The sequence below is a fragment of the Lytechinus pictus genome, chromosome 6, assembly GCF_037042905.1.
Source record: "Lytechinus pictus isolate F3 Inbred chromosome 6, Lp3.0, whole genome shotgun sequence".
NCBI classification, from domain to species: Eukaryota; Metazoa; Echinodermata; class Echinoidea; order Temnopleuroida; family Toxopneustidae; genus Lytechinus; species Lytechinus pictus.
The window spans coordinates 20,942,010-20,960,263 of NC_087250.1; the positions used below are offsets into that span (position 1 = coordinate 20,942,010).

The 18,254-nt window shown below is 37.6% G+C and overlaps 2 protein-coding genes across 2 annotated transcripts; one reads left to right on the plus strand and one right to left on the minus strand.

Annotated features, from left to right (window-relative positions):
• Positions 1–1,526: 1,526 nt before the first annotated feature.
• Positions 1,527–4,741, minus strand: LOC129262837 (uncharacterized). Its single transcript, XM_054900826.2, has 3 exons — positions 4,186–4,741; positions 3,545–3,707; positions 1,527–2,692 (listed from the first exon to the last, which is right to left on the minus strand). The coding sequence occupies exons 2-3, from the start codon at positions 3,655–3,657 to the stop codon at positions 1,852–1,854; spliced, it is 954 nt and encodes a 317-aa protein (XP_054756801.2). The 5' UTR covers positions 3,658–3,707; positions 4,186–4,741; the 3' UTR covers positions 1,527–1,851.
• A 3,991-nt stretch (positions 4,742–8,732) lies between these two features.
• LOC129262839 (large ribosomal subunit protein uL11-like) lies at positions 8,733–17,556 on the plus strand. Its single transcript, XM_054900828.2, has 5 exons — positions 8,733–8,889; positions 13,419–13,492; positions 14,951–15,131; positions 16,274–16,473; positions 17,440–17,556. Exons 1-5 carry the CDS (start codon positions 8,853–8,855, stop codon positions 17,443–17,445), a joined length of 498 nt encoding a protein of 165 aa, XP_054756803.1. The 5' UTR covers positions 8,733–8,852; the 3' UTR covers positions 17,446–17,556.
• The last annotated feature ends 698 nt before the right edge of the window (positions 17,557–18,254 follow it).

The window sequence follows — 18,254 nt, forward strand, 5'->3', positions numbered from 1 at the left end:
TATTTTCACATGAGATTTGGGATGTTTGTCTAATGAGTTTTGTTCATTCAATTTCAAAACGAGCAAGTTACTAATCAAAACAGTCAGTGATTTTCGATTATTTCTAGGTTTTTAAATTAGCGATTTGATTTTTTTTGTAAGGGATCATTCAAGTTAAGAATGCAGGGGAATAAATGTAACAATATTAGTGTTTACCAATCTAAGAATGTGCTAAAAATGTTCATCTAATCGTTTTCAAGAACAAACAAAACTGACATCAATTGGAAGGCTAATAAAAAACAGAAAAAGAGTGATCTCGAACCTGAACCAAAATCCTTAATATTACATGCACAGATCATTCTGTTTGCAGATGTTGAGTGAGAGTTGTTTAATTGTGACGTCATTCACTTCAGCTGTTTTCTCTTTTAGAAGAGGGTAGGGCATTTCTGATGATATTGACCCTGAAACAAAATATCACTTTTTTATAATAAATAACATAGCACAAATATAGATCAAAGAACTGCTCGTTTGTGACTTCACAAAATCAACCATTTTTCAATTCATAATTCTATAACTCTTTATTTTGTTTCTATTCCTTTTATTAAATCCAACTTATATTGTCAGTGTTGGCTTTCCTTTTAAAACAAAAGAGAAAAATAAAATACCAAAAATATGAAAAATTACATCATAATTACAAAGCTTGGTTTGAACGTACAATTATTGTGATCAACACATCCATACATTTGACAATTCTTAACGAAAATGAAGTAAAACAATGTCATGAATAACTTCTAAATCAATTAAATTTGTTCTCAAAGTATCTGATATACATTTTTTTTCTAGAGTCTTTTCTCTTACATTTATACACATACATAATATATATGTCTAATTGAAAAACAGTATACGCTAAAATCGAACAAATTATTTACCATTTCTTGATGGTTGTATCACACACACAAAAAAAGAATCTTGAATCCTGTAAATTATTAAAATACACTAATAAGATTTATGAGAGAAGATTTAATATTCATAATCCTCGGACACACTCACATCCCACCCCCACCACACTCAACACAGATTCACGCACAAACACCCCCCCCCTGCACACACACACACACACATACACTCTCACACACACACACATACATACATCCACCAAATCAAATGCATTTCATCTGTCCGCATAAGTGTCATGGCAGCCGTCATGAAAATAAGTGCATGTCTAAGTTTAGTTCCCCGTTGCTATTGCAACGGGGAACGATTCTAGAACATACTAAAATGTATTGAAAGTGCCCAAATTACAATAAACAGCAGAGAGGTCTTTGTCGGAAGTTGTTGAACCGGGACAGCAAATCGTCCTAAGATTTGGAGCTGACAGAAAATTGCAAATATGTAGTTTGTTTAGAATCAAAGAAAAAACTGCTGTTTTGATTCATCGATTTAAAAAAAACATGACTGCTTTGTCATAAAGGATTTTTTTTACAATATAATTCTTTATGTTCGAGAAAGCTTCTGAGTAGGGATTGCGAAAGCTCACTGTTGTAAAAAAAAAAAAATCGAAAAATCGAGAATGTTAAGCCATTATCATGGTGATTGGATTTTTTTGCATCAATAGTGAAATCAGGTAAGACATGCAAGAAAATGTCCGCCTTGGCAAATACCAAAGAGTGGTTTGCTTCTTATTTTAAATAATTTTTCCCCCATGGTTTGTTTTCACGATCTTAGCCATAATTATGAAGAACGGTCTTTGCATAAACCAGAAACCAAGTTCTTTTAATCTTTTGATTTCGGAGGCGGCGTTCTTAATCCAGTTCTTGTAAATTATCATGGGCTGTTGTTCTGTATGCAGCGCCCTCAACGATCAAATATAGCTTAGATATACCATAAACCCAGTTCTTTAAATCGTTTAACTTTTGAGGCTGAGTTCTTAATCCAGTTGTTGTGAATCATCACTGGTTGCTGTTCCGTGTGTAGCGCCCTCCACGACTGGTCGAAATAGTATCGTCCGCTGACGAAAAGGTCACCATTCATTGGGTGAATCCGCACCATTTTTTTAATATCCCTTTCTCGAAGCAGTCTGTTAAGGATCACTTGATCAGGGGTCTTTGGGTCTGCTGCTATCCGCTCCATGAATCGCTTGAGGAATTCCCGCGTGGCATTCGTAGATTGGTAATACACAAAGCCAGCACAAAAGACATCCGAATGGTTGTGATTGTCTTTCTTCCAGACATCCATTTGGAGAGTGACATCGAGATCATCGTCAAAGTGTGGGAAAGGATCCTGGAGAAGAACGATGTCGACGTCAGAAAAGAGCACGTCAAATCCTTTTTTGAGGAAGTGAGAGATATACGAAGGACGTTTATTGACAAATTTAAGGTAGCCTTCGGAGCTGAACTTCAGAACACCTTCTTTATGATGTTTGGCATCGGCTGCTAGTTTGACCTCGAGGCTTGGATAGTCGGTGAAAGCATTGATGGCTTTGAACGATGCAGCGTCTTCGGCCACGATGACAATTCTGTCCTGAACACCACTGCGTTTCAGGCTTTCTAGCCAGTTCTTGGTGAAGTGCAGGAAGCCTGAATTGGTTGTTGCCAAGATCATTCGCTTGTTTCTTGGGACAATGTCGGTGGCGCCCTCTACATCTTCATCAGCAATGTCGGTGGTGGCGACTACGTCTCTATCAGCGATGGAACCCCTGATTTGAGGCAATGACCTGCATGTGAAATGCAGATTTATGTTAGTGCTTCAACTAATGTGGATTAGGCGTATACTCTAAAAAAGAAAAGTCTAAAAAATACACAATTTAAGGGGGAAAATATGCCATGAACACAGAATTATTATATATGGCCTAAAAGAATATGTTCTCCCAAATAGTTTGATACCTTATCTATGTGTTATTCCTCCACGCTTGAATAATCAGTAGGTATTCTTTGCGGTTATTTGAATTGTTATTCCCTTCAAGTAAAGGCATGGCTGCAATAAATGAATCCAGATCTCAATAATGTAATAATCCTGCAATGGTTGCATGAAAATCATTTCAAATCACCTTGTCAGTAATTTACAATAATGTTTTTAATACATATTTTTGGTATCAATAAATTGTTAAGATATATTCATCGAAAAAGGGAATTGCAAATAATTATGTTAACTAACTTATGTAGAATTATGACATCATTGGCATCTATGCCGTGAATTTATTTGTTTATATATATGTATTATTGTCATTATTAATTCATGTATTTATTTAATATTGTTGAACCTCACACTGCACATACATTACAAGGCAAAGTTTTCTTGATGCCATGCTGCTTTGTTTTTATATACACATGTACATAATATATATCGTATCCAGTATTTTCCAAAGGGGGGGGGGGCACATTTTGCCGAGGAAAAACTTGCCAAGCAAAATAGAAAAAGGCCTTCACGTTCAAAAGGAAGGGCACACTTCTGTTTAAACGGCATTTTACATAAAAAAAATAATAATTGTGTCCAGGCTCTCAGGGGGGGGGGGGGGGGGGCGGCCATGGGCCGGCTTTATATATCATACATTTAAATACAATTTTACCTGGGAGTTATTCTCGGACCAAGGTAGACTGGACCTGTAAAAGTAAAAATAATTGTCATGGCAACTGCTCCAGAAATCCATCCTGCCAAATATGGCCTCAAAGAAGCCGCCATTTGTTTGTCTTTTTTATGTTCTTTCTTTCTGATGTCACCTTTCAATCAATCTGCAAAAAAATGAACGAAACTAAATAGTAGATAAATATTATTATATCGACCCCCCCCCCCCCCAAAAAAAAAAAAGGCGCAGTCTATGGCACAAAGAAATACGTTATCATAAGAGTATGTCTTTGATACAAAACACATTTAGTATATTTCACCATAACCATAATACTGGTAAATTATTGCGTTTCTTGACCCCCCCCCCTCCCGCCCCTACTCGTAATTCATTCGCACCACGCCCCTCTACACACATGACACTATTCACATTATATTAGCCGTTTTTACTAAACTGAGGAGGATATCATTTAGTGTTTTAAAAGTGGGAGGGGGGGTGTTAACATTTAGATGGTATTAAAAAAAAAGAACCTATGTACACGGTATTGGCAAATGTGTGTGGGAGGGGGGTGGGGGTTGTGAAGTCGCAGCCCCCCCCCCCCCCCACCTCCACATGACCCCCGTTATAAATATAAAAACTAGTCTTACCTTTTGCGACTTTATTTCCTCTTTGGGCTTATGATGAAACGAAATCCATGATTGATTGTTACGATCACATCCAGATTGATGAAATAAGATGTATTGATTTGAAATGTAAGTGTGTAACGACATAGGGTCTTTAACAAGCAGCTTGATGAAACGCCGAAATCCAGGATTGATTTGACTTCTAACGTCGTAGCACTCTTTTCACAAAATCACACTTATCCAACACATCCTTGCAAATGATATTGGCCGTATACCCGCATTCATACATGGGGATGTACAATCGATGACACTTTCATGAAACAAGGTCTGTTGAGATGGATTCGAGCCAGTACATATGCAATGAAAATTTATTTTCTAATATGCATTTCCAACGTCTATTACCATGACCCTATGCCAGATGAGTTGGAATATACATGACGGTATATTAGTCGCATGTATCTAAATGTATCGAATAAGCTTGACCACTTGAAAGGATTTTGAGTGGGTAGGTCTATTTGTTTACCCAAGAAAATAGTACTCCTCTGTGAAGACTTATTGCATTTTGTTTGACACGGGCAAACACGGTGATGGTAGGAAACTTTCTTTATATTCTTGTCGGTCCGTTATTTACTTGATATCTTGCATTTTGTTGTCCTCCTCGTCGTTTTATGCATGGGTGTCGACCGGTGCTCATGGGGGGGGGGGGGGGGGGTGACCATAGAAGTGGATATACTAAGCATCTTTATAATGGGGGATGACACAGATTCTGTGAAAAAGATAAGGGGAATTCAGCCTTGGTCATAAAATGTTGTGTTGGAAAGGAGAAAATAAATTAAACAGAATGGTGAAAGTTGGAAAGAATTACCGAACAAGCAGTAAGAAGGTATCACTATATAAGACTATGTAGATTTCGAATTGGCAACTGGGTAAGTAAATTATGACAAGGGGTAAGGACAACTCTCCCATAGGCCATGTACTTAATGATCAGGGATTTGTGGTTTTCTCCTATAAGTACCCATTTCCTTGGGGCGGTAATCTAAATATAACTCAGGTATATTGGTTTATGTCCTCATGGAAATAAATTTTTTGGGAAAAATAACATTTTAGCCATTTTAAGTATTGGAGTACATCGGCCCTTGCCTTACATCACTATGACATCACAAATGCAGCCAATTTGAAGTCTCCATGTGTATAGTGATTACCAATATTTACAACTTTTAACGATTCATAACTTTCTTATCGTTTGTCAGATATTGTTCAAACTTTCACCTGTCAACTTGTCTGACATTTCTTTTTCCTATAAAACAAGGTTTTAGTGGGGTTGGATTCCCCTTTCAACTCAAAGATCTATATAAAAGTGTATTTTTTTATTTAAGGGGGGGGGGTGGGGTGTTATTCAGCCTGAAGTTTTAAGTGCATCGTTAGCTTCGTAGTCCAATACAACAAGACTTGCAAATTCGTGAGAACTAGATCCATAACGCGAGCGGGAAGTGAGAGTTTTTTTTTTATGGTATATTGGCTTGGAAATGAACAATTTTAATGGCCCTTCAATAATCTATTTCCACAAAAATAAAAATAAAAATCAATATATTACAATATTCAATACATACTAGTATTAGTGAAGGAACCTCAACCACCCCCCCCCCCCCCCAAAAAAAATGAATATAGAAATAGCTTGAATTGCAAATGATCCCTTTTTTTTCCCCTTTTATCCCGGGTCCTTTTTAAAATTTTGATGTTCATTCTTTTGAACTTTTCCACCCATTTCATATTATAAACCCGAAAAAATAAAACTGACAAAAGTGAAGATCGAAATGAATGTAAAATAAACAGGGTCACAACGTATTGTTTGGTTGTGGGCGGTTTTAATATCTTCCACCACCCCCGACATCCATGATTTTTTTTTCTCCAACTTGGTTTTGCGTAGTTTTATTTTTTCCCTTCAGCATCCTATTGACCGTGGTTTTGTTTATTATATAACATTATTTATTTTGTTTCCTTTAAGATCCCCTTTAATGTGTAGAGATCTTTCTATATAGGCATTTTGCTTCTTTGTCGATCGAGTTTTACATTTGAAAATGATACTGTTGAAGAGAGAGCAGGGGTACAAACAAAAAAGGGAAATGGAGATAGAGAGAGAGAGAGAGAGAGAGAGAGAGAGAGAGAGAGAGAGAGAGAGAGAGAGAGAGAGAGAGAGAGAGAGAGAGAGAGAGAGAGAGAGAGGGGAGACTGGTGCCCAGGGGCCAGTCAAATACATTGCTGTACACACGCGTGACCAAAAAAAAAACGCGTTTAAAGGGGGCGTTTTTTTCAGTTTTGGACGAGGGCAATGCATGCACTCGTTAATTAAAGATCAAGTCCACCCCCCCCCCAAAAAAAAAGTGTTTGATCTTAATAAATAGAAAAAAGTCAAACTAGCACAACGCTGAAAATTTCATCAAAATCGGATGTAAAATAAAAAAGTTATGACATTTAAATTTTTGCTTATTTTTCACAAAACAGTGATATACTCAACTCAAATAAGACAGTCGATGATGTCAATCACTCAATCACTATTTCTTTTGTTTTTTTATTGTTTGAATTATACAATATTTCATTTTTTTATAGATTTGACAATACGGACCAACTTGACTTAATATATTATTAAGCAATTCTCATTCTACATTATTCAGGGAGGAATTAACCGTTGTTTCACTTGACAATGAGGAGAAAAATATAATATTCCCTATTTCATATAATTAAAAAAAAAAGGGAGTGGATGACGTCATCAGTCTTCTCATTTGCATACCCACCAGGATGTGCTTATAACTGTTTTGAGAAATTAAGCAAAACGTTAAAATGTCATAACTTTTTTATTTTACATCCGATTTTGACGAATTTTTTAGCGTAATGCTTGTTGGATTAAAAAAAAATCAAATCAACTCTTTTTTGGGGTGGACTTTTCCTTTAAGGGTATCAATACCGATTAAGAAAAGGTGGTTTTGAAAATCTGGTTAGTACGCAGGGTCAAACGTATTTAGGGTATGTTTTTCTTGTTTGTGGGCCAAAATGTGAAAATGAAGCCCGCAAAAAACGTTTCTCTATAGGGTTATTTTTCGCACAGAGAGAAACTCGTTTAGGGGTGCTTGGAAATACGGTCACGCATGCCCCCGGGGGACTGATGGGGGGGGGGGGGGTAACTCGAGGGAGATAGAGAGGTTGAGGTATAGAGAGAGTAGTGAAAGGGGGGCGACGAAGACAAGAGAGGGGTGGGGATCGAGGGAGGACTCAGAAAGAGATGTGGTGGATATGCATATCTTGACAGACTCAAAAAAATTGGCATTTTTGTTTGCTGTTAAGATTAGAAAACATGTGTGTGCGTAATACAGACATGAATAATCAGAAAGAATTTAATACGCCTTGGACCGATATTGGACTTCAGGTTCAAATGGTGCCCTGGGCTTGGTGGCTCTCGCACCCCCCCCCCCCAAAAAAAAAAACACGACCAAATAAAAAAAGAAAGGGAAAAGAAAAGGAAAGGGAGAAGGAAGAAACACGATATCATATTTTCTTGACATTGTGTGAAAATCTATCACAAACTTTGATTTTAAAATTTCAAAATTTTTGCTCGCTCATGACATTTTTTATAAATTGTACGCGGCGTGCCATATCTAGCCCCTCAAGAAATGAAGAGTTTAGTTGCAAAAGGGGTTAGGTCCACTTTGGACCATTCCGAGAAAAACCATGTTTTTTATGATCACTTATTGCAATACTCTTATGAGAAACTAAATTGTCATGATGTCACTACCTTATCATGTCAACATAAAATTGGGGATAAAAGAAATCTACCTGTCTTAAATTTTTTTCTATATATTAAAAAAAATTGTCATTGTGCAAGTAATTATCTTTTGCAATTATCTTTTGCAAGTAAACTGTATTGAATCCAATCTCTTTTGATAAAAAAAGTGATTTTTCTTTGCCACTTTCATTCACGTTTTCATTTGAATTTCATATTGTCTTTGGTATCATCAGAGTGACTAAAAAATTATAGGTTTAGAGACAGAAAACAATAAAATTTATGAAAAATGGACCTAACCCCTTTTGATAAATGAGTTTTTCAGAAGAGTTTCGTTGCAAAAGGGGTTAGGTCCACTCCAAGAAAATCATTTTTAAATTCTCCCATATTGCAATATTCTTATGCGAAACTGAATTATCATGATACCCTACCATGAGAACATGAAATTGGGTATAAGTGAAATCTACCTGTCTTCATATTTTTTAAAGATATTCTTTTCCAAAAAAATTATGTGTGAACCTAACCCCTTTTGCAACTAAACTGAAATGGACCTAACCCCTTTTGAATTTTTTTTTGGCCATTTTAGTTCACTTTTTAATAGGAATTTCAACTTATCTTTGGTATCATTTTATAGAGCTACTAAAAATCTATACATTACGACATAAAAATCAAATTTGATGAAAAATTGATTTGACCTAACCTCTTCAAATATTTTGCTCTTTACTCAACTATCGTAAGACGTGGGCTCCCTTTGTAACTATAATTCCACCAGCAGAGGGCGTTTATTAAAATTGTCCTTTTTCTCTTCGACTCGTCAAGAAGTGATTGTGCAACTCTTCGGTCGTTTCCAAAATCGGATTCATCCGACACTTTCACTTCTATTTTTCAACTGAAAATCCACATTCTTTGAAGAATCATGCCTGCCAAATTCGATCCTAATGAAATCAAAATTGGTAATTAATATTTAAAGATATTTTATCGATCTCGACATTTGGATGTTACATAGCCATTTTTGTATAGTCCCATCTATCGAACTTTGTGTTGTTGCCTTAATTTTAGGGCCCACAATTTGTTATATATTTTTAAATGAACATGTGCACTGCAGAGCACTCGCAGTCGCACATTACACAGCACATATTAATAGCAAATGCAAGGGATAGCGGAGAAGGGGGGGGGGGGGGGTTGGCTGGGGTAGTATGATGGGGTGATCTTGATCATGTTGATTGATGACCAGGGATAGCGGAGAAGGGGGGGGGGGGGTTGGCTGGGGTAGTATGATGGGGTGATCTTGATCATGTTGATTGATGACCAGGGATAGCGGAGAAGGGGGGGGGGGGGGGTTGGCTGGGGTAGTATGATGGGGTGATCTTGATCATGTTGATTGATGACCAGGCATAATTTGCAGTTTTTGGATTTTGCACACAAAAAAATAATGACAATTAACCGGTATGAACATGATCGATAAATGCGCCGGAGCTAGCCAGGAGGCTTCCAGAAAATCATTTACTAACGTATGCTTACTCTCAATGAAGCCAGGGATTCGATCCCATTCCTCTACACGCACCATCGAAAAATCCCAGGCCAAAGTCAAAGAGTTGAACTTTCGTCCCCGAGATTTCTAAAAATTCTAATTTCTACTTCAATCTTAAAAAAGATCTAGGCCTAGCCCTAAATCATGTAGGCCTACATGGGAAACAACTTCATTTCCGACATTTCTATGCTACGGTATTGATTTCATTTTAAACAAGAATTCATTCAAAAACGAGAAAAAAGTTATGAAAAGATGGGAAATAATTGACTTTGACTTTTTGTGACATTACCCTATGCCTTTTCTGAATGCATCTTTGAATTCCTCAGACAATTTCCACTCAGAATATATATACTTTTATGGGTATAGGATGTCAAACATAACAAAAAGATGTAATGGTGCGATTTTGTAGGAAAATTTGAGTTGTATTGTAAAAACTAATGGAAATGGGCCCAACACAAAACGCATGGCCATATAAAAGTCATTATGACATGGAGCCTTGTTGAACTGCCTGCCATATAATATGTATCAGAGACATATGTAAACAAAGATGGATTTCCCTAGGAAATCCATCTTTTATGTTAAAAATCATGTAAATGTTTTTTATTATTTATTTTTACACCTTCAATGAATTCATACGCCTAATGAAGGTTTCCAAAATTGGTAAATGAAAAGGCGAAAAATTGAAGGTTTCTTACCAGACCGATCTGGTGTAGATCCCTCGACACATGCACATGTCCGTTTGTCAACAAAGCAAATACAATGGTTCTGACCCTTGAACCGTTCGTTATGACGTACCTTCGATTGGTATCAATTAGCGATGTTACAAAATGCCGTTTTGAAGAACAATTTATAGATAAAAATTTTAATCACGTATTAAATTTTAGTATTGATTATGATTACAAATGAGGGCTCATACTACCGTCAGTGAATGGGATGATAGTAAAATGTCAGGAATTGTTAAATAAATCCCCAGAAACGACGGTTATTCCTGTCTAATCGACGTGTAGAGTTGTGTGCCGCAATCAATTTTGACGATTTAAATTGCGCTCTAAATCGCAAAATAATTGCTTGAATGTTGAGAAAATAACTTATTTCAGCTGCGCAAATGCCGATTTTGATTATCACTATCAATAATTTTGATATAGAAATTGGTAAATAATAATTATTTACGGACCTCTTTTGGCTCTAAACATCAAACGTCTTCGTTATGCTGCATGCGATTTTGTTCAGAAAACAAGCTCGCGTGCATCAACAGCATGCATTTCCAATTCAATTGGCCGATATGTCTGATGTTTGGGAGAGTGCCATATTTTGAAAGGTGTCAATTTTCCCGTCGTCTGGAACCCCTGCTTTGGCCAGTGCAGAAAAAAACACTTGTTATTTCCATTTGAATTCAAAATTATTGGGAAAATTGTGTACGTTCTCTATGGGGACAAAATGTCCCATACGTAACATGTCATTAATTTGTTTAATTAGAGTCTGTAATTAGAGGGTTTTGGCTTGACATGAAACTTGCCTTATAATCACTGGCGTAAATCCGTGTTGAGGGGTGGGGGGGATGACTGAAATATTTTGGCTTTTTTTTGTTATCATGTTTTTAGATATACAAGGAATTGTAATTGATATGTCCACAGTGGCATACCGTGGGTCACGGCATTGTGGGGGCACCAGCAAAATTTTCGAATCACTGAGTGAGCGCGCGAAGCGCGCTCGGTTGCTAGTTATTCTGACCTAATAGAGACATTTTAAGGACAATATCATTGAACGGATATGTATCTCACCCGGGGGGGCCACTTCCATTGACGAGTGGATACCATGCGCGACCATGGGGTCTCGAAAAGCACCCTAAACACGTATTTTCCATATTCTGAAACTGATCAAATAATGCGAGCGCGAAGCGCGAGCTGATTTTTTTATATTCACACCTAAGAAGGGACATTATAATCAAATTTGTGTAATCATGATAGGTACCTGTCTCGCTAAACAATGCGAGCGCGAAGCGCGAGCTGAAATTTTCGTATATTTTGACCCCAAACAGCGAGATTTTAAGGAATATATTTTAGGAATCCATTAAGAGTATGCATATCTCACCATAGTCATCTAATGCAAGTGCCAAGCGCTTGCTGATTTTATTAGAATTACATCTGAACACATGAAACACTTTTTGTACTCATTGCAATCATGATTATCATACGCATCTCACTAATCAAATATTGCGAGCGTGAAGCGCGAGCTGAAAATTTAGATAATTTAGATAATTAAGACCTGAAGTGGGGCATTCTAAGGTTTCTTTGTAGGAATTAACTAGGACCATACGTATTTCATTAACCAAATGATGCGAGCGCGAAGCGCGAGCTGAAAATTTTTGATATTCAGATCAGAAGAAGGGACATTTCAAGGACTGATTTTAGGAATTCATGAAGAGCAGACATATCTCACCAATCCACTAATGCGAACGTAATCACGGAAGGAAATGTTTTTATATGTACGAAGACCTTAACATTGGGCAATCACCTTTTTAATCATGTAAAAGAAGCTCATGTCACTACATAAAACAATGATAACTCAAGTGCTAGGAAATATATTTAGTTTATATTGACTTGAAAACGGGATGTTTTAGTACAACAAGATTATATATCTCGTTGAACAGACAATGCGAGCACCAGGAACTATGAAGACGTAGGCCCTGGGCAAATTATGTTTCATGAAGTTATGATAAAAATATTTCTTATGTAATGTAACAAAATAATTATAATACAACATTATAATGAATAATATTTTCTTCTTTCCCACTACGTTTCTCTTCCTTTCTCCCTCTTTTCTATTTTTCCCCATTTCCCCGTTTTTGTTTTGGTCAGCCGATGGGGGGGGGGGGGGGGAGCATGTGCCCCCCATGCCCCCCCCCCCCCCCCGTAGTTACGCCACTGTATGTCCATATGGCAAATACCCCTCCAATATTATTATCTTTTTACCCCATGATGGTTTAATTATTTATTAGAGATTACATTGAAAAAAAAATTGACATTCCATCTTAATCCCCTCCCAAAGACCCCAACATTGATGAATTGGAAGAAACAGGGATTTCTCTTCAATGTTATAATAAGGACATAAGTATTTCGTTTGGAAATGGTGAACTGGCTCTTTATTTGCATTTTATGATTCAATAATATTGTTTTATTTGTTAAGCGGTATTTTAGGAAGAATTTTCACCAATAAAACAATTATCTCTTGTGATTTTTTTTTTATTTCTTTCGTAAAAAGTGGGGGGGGATGTTTGTACAGGCCATCCCCCCTCCTCGAAAAGTGGGGGGGATATATCCCCCCCATCCCCCCCGGGATTTACGCCAGTGCTTATAATACTAGAGTGTTGTGACTTCAATCACACTAAGTTACAAGATGTCAAATGAAATAATTTCAGAGAATTCTCAACTTGAAAAAAATGTTTTAAAAATTGTCTTTTTTCTGCGTCCCATACGTAACGGCACATCTTTTCTCTCTAAAAGGTCATGGTCATAGGTCACCATTTTTTGCATCTGTCTACCATCATGAGGGTATTCAATCTAATCAAAGTCATTTAACACTATTTTTCAGGTCATTAAAGCCTCTGAAATGTCCCGTAGGAAAAGCGCACAAATTCTTGGACTTGTCCATAAATATGTGTGATAATCAACTTCTTTTGCCCAGTTCTTCAACATAGATATATCTCATGTAAATATATTTCAGCCACATCTTTCATAGGGAATTCAGACTCAGAGCTCTATTTTGTTTTGGTGTCGAATGTCCTAATAGGATGCCTTGGCTGTAGTAGTCTTTGATATATACACTGAAGTTAGCCATCAAAATGCAAGCTCGGTGTGAAAGTACCATCTTTGCTTCTGAAAAAGAAAATGGGAATTTGTATATATCCATGGCAATGCATTTATGAAATTTGATTTTCCCTCCTTTTTTCAGTGTGTCTGAGGGCTGTGGGTGGTGAAGTCGGAGCAACCTCAACTCTTGCCCCTAAGATCGGTCCTCTAGGTCTGGTGAGTTTTTCATCTTGCAATATTTCATGTGAAATGTGATGATTCTGTGGATGTGACGGTTTTTTTGTGTGTGTGTGGGGGGGGGGGGGGAGGTGGTTCTGTTCCATAAGACCTGGTATTCTATACATTTCTATGAAACAAAGTATAACTCAGTTCAGCACTTCTACATACAATATGAAGAAAGTCAGATTGTGGTGAACAGTGCACACTTCTGTGCCAGCCTGCACGAATCTTTTAACAGTAACGTTGTATAGTTAACAAGCCACCGTTAAACAAATTTTTGGGAAATTTTAAGACACTGGATATGCCGTGGCGGAGTGGTCTAAGGCGCCGAATAGACATTTTGAAAGTCCGGGGTTTGACTCCGGCAACGGTACCTATGCTTGGAGCAAGGCATTTAAATCGGCAGTGCTGTTCTATCCTGCATCAAAATAAATGGAAATGCTACATGCTTTTCCGGAAACTCGGTATGGACTTGTTTAAACAAAAAATAAGGTACTGTAAAGATTTAAAGTGTGCATTCATTATTGGAACTTTTATTCATGAACGAAAGCATCTTTATTTCCGAAATGTGAATCAAGGCACTTCTAATGCAAATGTTCCCAATGAATGTCTAACATTGTCAGAATGTCAGGCGACGTTCACATGCATGTATCAACCTTTTCACCAAAGACTCAGAATGGTGATGAAGGGAATATAATTTGTTAACAAATTTTCGGCATTACTCCTATTTGTTTAAGATCAGTATGCTCGATCTGTAAATGAATGAAAGGGAATATAATAAAGGGATGATATTTTTTGAAACCCCCTTTTCCCCTTGGGGTCCTCATGAGTAGAATTGTTTTAATGAAAAGGTCTGTATGTTTATATTGAAGTTCAAATGTCACACAGAATAATTTTTCTGGTATCTCCTCGCAATTTGCTCCACATTTTTTAAAGACTACTATACATAAAGTCTTGTATAGCATATTTTTACAAAGGACTGTACATGTACATTACCTAGTTGGGAGCCTTTCTCATATGACCAAAAATGCTATTCAAATTTGTAAAGCAAAATTATTCCCTGTCACAATATTTCAAATTCTCTTATTGCACAATAATCTTTTATAATACAAACCTTAGTTTCAGACCACCAATATTCCGGATGATTTGGGTACAGAAGGCCTCTCACTCATATGGCCATAAACGGCAGTAGTCACAGCAGTTAGGGGGAGAGGGGGTGGCTTGCCAGCGCAGATATATATATATATTTTTGCGTTGGTCATGCTCAATCAATGGCAAGAGATGTGTACTACTCTTCTGTGAAGACCCAATTGTTGATCGAATTTTCAAGTAGGGTCTGCACCTGAAGACTAGCTGCTTAATGTTAACTATCTGTGAATGAATGAGTGAGCGAATCTAATTGAACAGACAGAAGATCTTGGTCTGTAATATGATAGTCAAATCTCTCCACAACAGTCCCCCAAGAAGGTTGGTGATGACATCGCCAAGGCAACCCAGGAATGGAAGGGTCTGAAGATCACCGTCATGTTGACCATTCAGAACCGTCAGGCCAAGGTCAGTGTGGTCCCAAGTGCTTCGTCCCTCATCATCAGAGCTCTCAAGGAACCTCCTCGTGATAGAAAGAAGGTCAAGAACAGTAAGTTAAAATGAGAGAGGGGGATAAGAAGGGGGGGGGGTCATTCTCTGCTTGACCATTTAGAACTGTCAGGTCAAGGCCAGTGTGGTCCCAAGCACTTCGTCTCTCATCATCAGAGCTCTCAAGGAACCTTCTTGTGATAGGAAGAAGATCAAGAACAGTGAGAAGGGAACACTGCAGGCCTTTCAATATTTCTAGTTGAAGGCCACTTCAAAAGGGCACACTTTGTTTTACAGCACAACTAGCGAAAGTAAAAATATGAATCGAAGAAACGTCTCAGGGGTAAACTTGTATAAGTTGACCTTCCAGGAGTCAAGCAAGTTTTTCTACGAGATTATCCAACCATGGGTTAGTCTGCAAGCACAGACAGACTCATATTTGATACTTCGACCACTAATGGGTCTGAAGGAAAGACTACTGTACATCCATGCGAAAGGCTCTGTCTGGTAGAACCAGCCATAGTGACTTTATGCATTATGCACTCTGCGAATTGCAAAATCTACAGGTCTGTGCCTGCAGACTAACCATGGGATATATACCTTCATATATTATAGGTTAAATATGTCCCAAGTGAAACTGGTGTCTGATCCCAATAGAATTGACTTTGGCTTAGATACCTGTATTGTCAGTTAATTTCTATATTTCTTTTTTTACCTAGTAGTGGGTAAGTCCCTGGATCTTGAACTAAAAGGATTGAGGTTCAAATCCCACTGTAGCACTTGACCTTTGACATGGTGATTATCTACATTTTCCACTCTCCACCGGGATGTATCTAATATGTGCCAAGTAGGAAGGAATTACTTGAATGTTCGAGCACCTGTTTAGGTTAGCCAATCATAAACCAGGATAATACTATGAAGCATTTATAAACATTGCATTAACAGAGCTGCGAAGTAGTACTGATATAATGAGAAGAATATTTATGGTTTCATGCAAAATACTGATTTCCGAAGTTCCAGTTTTATGTGTTGTCCGACTCCTATGGTAGTTATTTGAAAATACTGCTTTCTTCACCAAAATACAGACTTTCAGCTTTTGTAATACTGAAATGTTCTTGTTAAGGTTGGCAGCTATGTATTGAGTGCTATGTGAATGTTGAGTATAGGTATTATTCATCTTTCTTTCCCTCTCTTCTTGCACAGTCTCACACAGCGGGAACATCCCCATCGACGCCATCATCGACATCGCCAGGACGATGAGGGAGCGTTCCATGGCTCGTGAGCTCAAGGGAACAGTCAAGGAAGTCTTGGGAACGGCTCAGTCTGTAGGATGCACCGTGGAAGGACAGAACCCTCATGATATCATTGAACAGATCAACGATGGAGACATTGAAATCCCAGCGGTGAGTTATTGAGCAGGGTGTTCTTTGGGGTCTAACAAATGAAATTTTGCCTTGAGATTACATCTTCTCAATGTCATGGGGAGAACTGATTCTGATTCAGACATCATACATTACAAAAATCATTTTCATATTTGACATGTCAGTGGGGGAAATCAGAGCTGATCCGGTGGTGATGACACTGCATTGAGTACTGGTTTAAAATGTTGAGCAGTAATAGTGAAAACCGAGCATTTGAGTAGGAAAATTCAAGTAACATTTGTTATCTCCACCTCCATTTATCCTGTAGTCCCCCCGTTAAGAATGAATTCTGTCAATTTAATGGGGTACATTGGTTGCCTTTTGTTGTGCTCTTTTGTCATGTCCCCCTGTGTTCAACGCGAGTGCTGTCTGCGGCAGACCCCTGGGCCCTGTTTCACAAAGACTTGTTATAATAATGATGGACAATTTCTTTTAACAATTTTACTACAGGTAATAATTTTGCTTTACAAATTTGAATAGCGTTTTGGGTCATTAGAGAAAAGCTCTCAACTACTAGTAAGTAATTTCCTATGTAAAAAGATGCCATACAAAAGATTATGCATAGCAGTCTTTCAAAATTGTGGAGCAAATTGCGACACGATACCAGGAAAATTATTCCCTGTACTATAATCACCCAATCAGATTGAATGATTTCAGTAACTTGTAACTGTTATTGCAAATTTGTTGATATAACAAATTTTATGAAACCGGGCCCAGGTAGGTGTTTCACAAAGCTATTTATAAAGTTACACAAGACTGGATCATGTTCTTACGTGCTAAGTCAGCTATATAGGGATATACGAGTGTGCACGATAAAGGGTTACCAGTCTTTCCTAAAGTCATTCCTAACATACAAACATCTTTATGAAACAACCATCTTGGATTCTTATTAAAACAAGTAAAAATGTACCCAACTGACACTTTTTTTTTTCCTTTTCTCTCTTGCAGGAATGATCTGGACGTGCAAAGCCAGCGGAAGCAAGGAGGCATGATTCTTTGATTTCAGTCCAGCATTTAACATCTTGTGCTGTGAATGTGTGATTAAAGACATCACAAAAAAAACAACAGCAATGTCCCGTCTGCTTTTGATTTCTGTCAAGGTGTTTATTTTGATGAGTGGTAATCAGAAGGTTTAAGTGAAAATTACAGATTTTAAGATTTCAGGGCTCGAATGCGAAATCAAAAGGAGCAGGGCCATTTTTAAAATGGGCATTTTTTTTACCCTTTTTTTTTTTAGTCCAAGGTATTTTTGGAGTTCCTGTGGGGGGGGGGGGCTGCTAGAGGCCCCCCACCCTTGAGATCTCAGCCGTTGATCGCGCGATCACACCGAAAATTCGCACGCAAGTTGTCTACAATAATTTACAATATTGTATATTAATTTCTTTCATACAAGTTTCTAATTGATTATGCTAATGTATGCGTAATACTTTTTCCTCTAACTCCCTAATAAAGCTCAAAATGTTCAAATTTTTGGTGTAGAAACTATTTCTTGTGTTGGCAAATATATGTGAATAAAATTGCGATATTTTTGAGCAAGTTTTCGTTCGACATGCACTTACAAAAGGTTGCGTAATTTGGGAAGCGCATACCCGAGTGACGCAAATTTGGTCTCAAAAGATGCGCAAGACTTTAAAGTAAAAAGTCAGCTAGCTGCGCGGTCTAATAATTGCGCACAGCAAAAATATTACATGAATCGTTCGGGGAGGGGTCTCTGAGGAAAGGAAGATGCTCACTTTTTGGGCATTCAAGGCCATGAAATAAGG

Bases quoted from the DNA above. Each gene is read 5' to 3' on its own strand.
- LOC129262839 (XM_054900828.2), top strand. From the start codon at position 8,853: ATGCCTGCCAAATTCGATCCTAATGAAATCAAAATTG. The intron at 8,890-13,418 runs GTAATTAATATT...TCCTTTTTTCAG, and splicing joins TCCTAATGAAATCAAAATTG to TGTGTCTGAGGGCTGTGGGT. The intron at 15,132-16,273 runs GTAAGTTAAAAT...CTTCTTGCACAG, and splicing joins TAGAAAGAAGGTCAAGAACA to TCTCACACAGCGGGAACATC.
- LOC129262837 (XM_054900826.2), bottom strand. From the start codon at position 3,657: ATGGCGGCTTCTTTGAGGCCATATTTGGCAGGATGGATTTCTGGAGCA. The intron at 2,693-3,544 runs GTAAAATTGTAT...TTTCACATGCAG, and splicing joins GGTCCGAGAATAACTCCCAG to GTCATTGCCTCAAATCAGGG.